This window comes from Apium graveolens, chromosome 6 (assembly GCF_009905375.1).
Source record: "Apium graveolens cultivar Ventura chromosome 6, ASM990537v1, whole genome shotgun sequence".
In the NCBI taxonomy this organism is placed as follows: domain Eukaryota; kingdom Viridiplantae; phylum Streptophyta; class Magnoliopsida; order Apiales; family Apiaceae; genus Apium; species Apium graveolens.
Window position 1 is genome coordinate 207,109,922 of NC_133652.1, and position 7,260 is coordinate 207,117,181.

General features: G+C 34.9%; 1 protein-coding gene across 1 annotated transcript; it reads left to right on the forward strand.

Moving 5' to 3' along the window:
- The first annotated feature begins 2,304 nt into the window (after positions 1–2,304).
- LOC141665701 (uncharacterized) lies at positions 2,305–3,225 on the forward strand. Its single transcript, XM_074471686.1, has one exon. It carries the CDS (start codon positions 2,305–2,307, stop codon positions 3,223–3,225), a length of 921 nt encoding a protein of 306 aa, XP_074327787.1.
- Positions 3,226–7,260: the final 4,035 nt, after the last annotated feature.

A 7,260-nucleotide genomic window follows, 5' to 3' on the forward strand; every position in this document is an offset into this window, starting at 1 on the left:
TGTGGCAGATACTGACCTTCATTGATCCTGTCTAAGTAATCAGGGTCCGTTACTTCCAAGAACATTAACATCTTTACTCTCCATGTAGAGTATTCAGCCTTTTTCAGAATTGGAATCCTTATGCTTTAATACTTGTTCCCAGACATTGTTTTCAAGATCTTTTAGGTTAAATAAAACAACCTGCTCTGATATCAATTGTTACCTAGATAAAGAACTATTATAGAAGGGGGGTTGAATATAATAGTACCAAAAAATCGACTAAGAACATAAGTATATAAAAGAACTACTGCTTTGTATTAAACTTTATGGACTTAATACAAAACTCTCTCAAGAAAAAAAGTTCTTAAGAGCTGCTAGGTTATAAGAATAATGCTATCTAGAACGATACATCAATGTAAACCTAATCTTGTGTTTATATAGTACACAGCTACCTATATATATAGATATTACAAGGATAATTATCAACAAATACAGATATTCGATTTCCATCATTATCCTCCTAAAAGATAGTTTCCATAAAAGTAATTGTATTCCACACAAACACTTCCTTTTCTGTCTCTAATCATATCCTGCTTTCTCGAGAGTCAACTACCAAACTCTAATAGACTAAACTTTGTTGACTGACAAACTCTGATCAGTTCCTAAACTCTGTTGTTGATAATCTCTGACAGCATCAGTTCTTCATATCTAACAAGTGTTTCATTAAAATTAATATTTTGTGATTAATTAAAATAATATTTTTAAATTCAAAATTCCATGATTAAATATTGATATTGTATTTAACCCCCCTTCTACTATATCAGGGACCAACAACACTCATCTCAATAGGAAATGACTGGGCAAATTCAAGCTCAGAGGACGAAATTGATTATGAAAATCTAGCATTGATGGTTGTCTCCTCAGAAAAATTAGAATCTCCGAAAGAACCTTCATCTCCTGAAACTCTGGTATCAATCTTTTCTCCTGAATCTTTAATCAATTTAGACTCTGATGGTATTAAAATTATGCAAAGTGAGATTAATAAGATAATGACAAACTATAGGTCTCTTGTTAATGAAAATGACTTGTTAACATAAGAAAATTTAACCTTGATAAATAGAAATAACCATATAGAGTCTAAGTTAATATTTATGGAAGAATGTAAAAATGATTCTGAAAAGTGTAGACACAACTACACTGAAGTCTTAAAAGCTGTTAGGAATATATTCATTTGATGATGTACAAAATACTAGAGCAGGGTCTCACATAGTTTATCTATAATAAGTCTTTGTAGTCTCTGAACTTTTATAATCAGAGTCTAGATGGTCATCATTTAGTTTGTACTTAGAAGATTTTCAGCAGATAATAAAACCAGAGTCTAGACGCAAGTCAGAGTCTGTAAGATGATCACAGTCTGTAGACAATCAGAGTCTATAGTCTGTCGGAGACTGAAGATCATCAGAGTCTGAAGTTTTCAGAGTCTATAAAGCTGAAGCAGAATTTGGAAGGTGATCACAGGAATGGAAAGTCTTCGAAGATAAAGATAATTATATTGTAGATATGCTATGGGAAGGAAAGAGAATTCGAGAAGGAAACTGTCAACTAATAATTAGGAATCATATTCCTATTGTAATTTGATTTTCTGTTATTAGTTGATAGGCAGTTCTCTATATAAACATTCTATGTAACCTAATTTATGAGTCAAACTTTTGTAAGAGCATAGAGACAGAGAGAGTTGTTGTGATAAACACATTGTAGTTGCTAGGGTCTGTGTACACCCTAGGAGAGTTTGCATTTGATCGTTAATAATATAAACAATATTTTCTTCATACTTTGTGTTTAATCTTTGTTAATCGTTTAAGTTTTAAATCATCTGAGTTCAAGTTTGAAACGAGGTAAAAAGACAGTACAAGTATTCAACCCCCCCTTTTACTTGTCCAACTAGAAAAACAATTGGTATTAGATCTTAACGTTTAAAATCGATCGAAGATGTCTAGAAACAAAGATGTCAATTCTAAGATTTCTATGCTTAAGAGAAACGAATACGCCCACTGGAAGGTCAAGATGTTGCACCATCTGGAAGCTACAGACCCTGACTATCTTGACAAGATCTATGATGGAACCTATGTACCTTCATGGCTTGTTCCTTAAACCACTGATGAAGGAAAAATTGTTGAAGAGCACTTTGTTGAGAAACCAAAGGCCGAGTGGTCAAAGGAGGACAATGAGAATGTCCTTAAGGAAACAAAAGTCAAGAACATCCTCTTTACCAGTTTGGACTCTGTTCTTACAAACTGTGTTATATCATGCAAAACTGCTTAGGAGATGTGGACAAAACTTGAGGTGCACTGTGAAGGGACCAAGGATGTCAAGAAGAATGCAAGGTCCCTGCTAATTCAGGAGCATGAGTACTTTGAAGCAAAATATGGACAATCTATTATCGAGATGTATGATAGATTCACTAAACTCCTAAATGAGATGGCCATACTTGGTAAAGTGTATGATGCTGAAGACACCAACACCAAGTTTCTGAGGGCCCTTCCTGAAGAGTGGGATAATAAGACAACAACAATAAGAGAAGCAAGAGATTTGGATGATATTACTCTAGAAGAATTGTATGGAAGACTCAAGACATATGATTTAGAGATGCAACAGAGAAAGAACAAGAAGTCTATGAAGGTAAAATCTGTGGCACTCTTAATGGGGTCAGAGAAAGAACAAGAGGAAGAACCCATAGAAGCTAGAATCAAGGATTCAAGGAAAAAGGGTAAAAATATTATTGAGTCAGAGTCTACTGAGACTGACTCTGATTCTGAAGATGAGATATATCTGAGTCAGATGATGGCTATGTTTGCTAAAAATTTCAAAAGAATGAAATTCATCAAAAGAACTGGTAAGTTTAGCAAGAGGCCATCATTCAAAAAGGAAGATGAGAAAATTGAGAAGGGCAAAAGCACAATTATCAAGCTAGACAAGGCAAATGTCGAATGTTTCAACTGTGGAATACTGAGGCACTTTGCTAGTGATTGCAGAAAAGTAAAATGTCAAGGAAAAGGGAAAACACTTCTCTCAGAAGATGAAATAGATTATGGAAATCTAGCATTGATGGCTGTCTCCTCAGAAAAATCAGAATCTCCCAAAGAAGCTGCATCTCTTAAAACTCAGGTATCAATCTTTTCTCCCGAACCTTTACTTAATTTAGACTCTAATGGTATTAGAATTGTTCAACGTAGCTTAATAAGATAATGTCAAACTATAAGTCTCTCACTAACGAAAGTGACAGTATAAAAGAATAAAATTTAACCTTGACTAGCAGGAATAACCATCTAGAGTCTGATTAGTGTTTATGGAAGAATACAAAAAAGATTATGAGAAATGTAAACACAACTACACTGAAGTCTTAAAAGCCTATGACTTTGTTAAGAATGAGTTAGAGGAAGAGAGGCTTAAGTTCAAAGTGTGGACATACTCTGGTAGAAAAGTTCAGGAAATTATCAACAATCAAAATATGTGTCAAATTGCGGGTCTAGGCTATGACAAGAGTCAAGGAAAAAGACCTATTATTGAGAATGAAAATAATGAAGAAGCTAGCCAAGTTAATAAGACTAAAGAAAAGGGTACTTTCACTCCTGTTAAGTTTGTGACTTCTGAAAGTAAGACTGCATTACCTAAAGAAACAATAAATTTATCTGTCAATGATCCCCTTGCTGTTGATAATAAGATAGATGAATCAGGAGCAAAGAAACCTACGAAAATCATTAACATTGGGAACCTGTCTAAGTCTAAGTTAAAGGAAAGGCTAGAGAACTTATCAGAGTCTACAAAGACTAGGAGAAATAGGAATGGCAAGGAAGGCATTAATAAGGCCAATAATTATCAAAAGGATCCTAATGCTCTTAGGAAAAAGTGTTATAGATGTGGAAACCAAAACCATTTAGCTCTAGATTATAAAGCAAAAATTGAGAAGAAATCAGTGTCTATTCCTTCACACACTCTGAAAAGTCACTACATTCCACAAAAACCTTGTTATCATTATGGTAACATATTTCATTCTATCTATATGTGTAGGGACTATCACGATTTGTATTATAATTTTTATGAGCTAAAATCCTCTATTGATAAAAGCTGGTATGATACTGTCAAGACTCTACCAGAGTCTAGGGCAACAAATGAAACAGGTAAAATAAAAGTGAAAAATACTAAGCCTGTTTCACCTAAAGGTAGTAAGAAAGGATCCAAAATAGTTTGGGTCCTCAAAACATCTAACTAGTTGCTTCATGTATGCAGGGAACCAGGGTAAAGAAAATAACCCTAATCCTGGACAGTGGATGCTCAGGACACATGACTAAAAAGAAATCCCTGCTTACAGACTTTGTGGAAATGGCTCGCACAAAAGTATCCTTTGGAGATGGCAACAAAGGACAAACACTGGGATATGGCAAGATTGTACTTGGGAATGTCATCATTGATGAAGTAGCTCTAGTTGATGGCTTGAAACATAATTTAATCAGCATAAGTCAACTTGGAGATAGAGGTTACCATACTAGCTTTGACAACAAAGAATGTCTAGTGACTCATAAAGAAATAATCATTTTAGTTTTCAAAGAATATAGACATGGTAACAATATGAAGCCAACTTGGAGGATTGTTATAACAATGAAGTCACATGCTTATATAGCAAAGCCTCAACTGAAGAAAGCTGGAAATGGCACAAGAAACTGTCACACATCAACTTCAAAACACTCAATAAGTTGGTGAAACAGAATCTTGTGAGAGGATTACCACATGTTGATTTTGTTCAAGATGGACTTTGTGAAGCATGTCAACTTGGAAAGCAAAAGAAAACATCCTTCAAGAGCAAAACAACTAACACAATTTCTTAACCCTTTTATCTATTACATTTTGATTTATTTGGCCCAATAAATATGATGTCAATTAACAAAAAGAAATATACTCTTGTCATTGTAGATGATTTTATAATATATACATGGGTTTTCTTTCTACACTCAAAGGATGAAGCTGCACAACACATAATAGACCATGTCACCTTTCTAGAAACAAAATCAAAGAAGACTATATGAATACTAAGGAGTGACAATGGAACTGAATTCAAGAATGCAATCATGGAGGAATACTGTGCATCAAAGAGAATCACTCAACAATTTTATACACCATGAATACCTCAACAAAATGGAGTTGTGGAGAGAAAGAAGAGAACACTCATAGAGAAGCCAGGATAATGTTGATAGAGTTTAAACTGTCATTGTATTTCTGGGCTAAGGCAGTCAGTACAACATGTTTTATTCAAAATTGTACCTTGATAAATATGCATGGAAAGACTCCCAATGAAATGGTGAAGGACAAGAAGCCATGTGTGAAACACTTTCACATATTTGGATGCAAATGCTTTGTACTAAAAGTACATCCTGAAAATTTAAGCAAATTTGAAGCCAAGGCTGATGACGCTAAATTTTCAGGATGCCCTTGTATTTGGTACATCCTGAGATTGAAGACTCTGGATGCCCTTGTATTTGGTATGAAGTCTTCAATCTCAGGACCAAAATTGTTATGAAATCTATTCATGTTGTATTTGATGACAAAAAGATTACAGGTCTGCAGGATGAACTAGAGTCTACAACATTGGAGTTTGAAAATTTCAAAAGTTCTGAGATAGATGAAGATGATGAGGATGAAGAGTATCAAATTACTCCTGAATCAACAGAAGAACCTGCACCCTCTGAGGGGGAGCCAAGAAATTCAACTCCAACCAACTTAGAGTCTAACAATTCAGAGACTAGTCAGTCAGAGTCTAGACAGACAGATTCTAGCTCTTCAAAGTCTAGTTCATCAGGGTTTGGTTCAAATAACTCTGAATCTTTTACAGGATCAAACAACTCAGGGGGAGCCTCCTGATTTGAATTCCAATCAAATACATGAAATGCCAATGACTTAGGGGAGCTTCAAGTTCCAGAACCAGTCTTCCACCAGCTAGAAAATGGGCAATGGATCATAATTCTGATTTGATAATTGGTGATCCTGAGAGTGGTGTTCAAACAAGAAAAGCTACTCAAAATGAATGTCTATACAGTTGTTTTCTCTCCTAGAATGAACTAAAGAAAATTGAGGAAGCTTTGCAAGACCCTGATTAGATTATTGCAATGCAAGAAGAGTAGAACGAATTAAGAGAAACAAAGTATGGAAACTAGTACCAAGACCTAGAAACAGGTCGATTATTGGTGCCAAATGGGTGTTCGGAAACAAACTTGATGAGAATGGTACTGTAATAAGAAACAAAGCTAGACTAGTCGCAAAAGGTTACTCTCAGGAGGAAGGCATTGGCTATGATGAAACTTTTGCACATGTAGCAAGATTGGAAGCCATCAGAATGTTTCTTGTATTTGCAGCTCACTCAAAATTTAAGGTCTATCAGATGGATATGAAAAGTGTTTTCTTGAATGGAAAATTGGAAGAAGATCTCTACGTGGAACAACCACCAGGATTTGTTGATCCAAAATTTCCTGATCATGTGTACAGGTTAGAAAAGGCACTTTATGGATTGAAGCAAGCACCTAGAGCATGGTATGAAACTCTATCCAAATTTCTCCTTGAAAATGAGTTCATTAGAGGTACCATTGACAAAACTCTTTTTATTAGAAAACATGAAGGTGATCTCTTGCTTGTCCAAATTTATGTTGATGACATTATATTTGGTTCTACTAATAAAAAACTCTATGAAAAGTTTAGCAAACTAATGCAGTCAAACTAAGAAATGAGCATGACGGGAGAATTGAACTTCTTTTTGGGACTTCAAGTCAAGCAGACTGATGATGGAATTTTCATCAATCAATCAAAGTATGTTAAAGAATTGTTGAAGAAGTTTGATATGCAAGATTGTGCAACTGCCAAGATTCCCATGTCAAAAGCTACTAAGCTAGACTCTGACCCTAAGGGTAAGAAAGTTGACAATACTAGCTACAGAGGTATGATTGGCTCATTATTATATTTAACTTCTAGTAGACTAGATATTATATTTACAACATGCCTGTGTGCTAGATTTTAAGCTGACCCTAGAGAATCACATTTGATAGCTGTGAAAAGAATTTTTAGATATCTCAAGGGTGCACAGACTCTGGGACTTTGGTATCCTAGAGAGTCTAATTTTTCGCTAGTTGGTTATTCAGACTCTGATGATGCAGGATGCAAAGTGGACAGAAAAAGCACAACAAGTCAATGCCAAGAAAAATAGGCTAATTTCTTGGTATACCAAGAAACAACAGACTA

What these genes read in the sequence shown, in the direction of transcription:
- LOC141665701 (XM_074471686.1), top strand. Translation starts at nt 2,305, where the DNA reads ATGTGGACAAAACTTGAGGTGCACTGTGAAGGGACCAAGGATGTCAAG.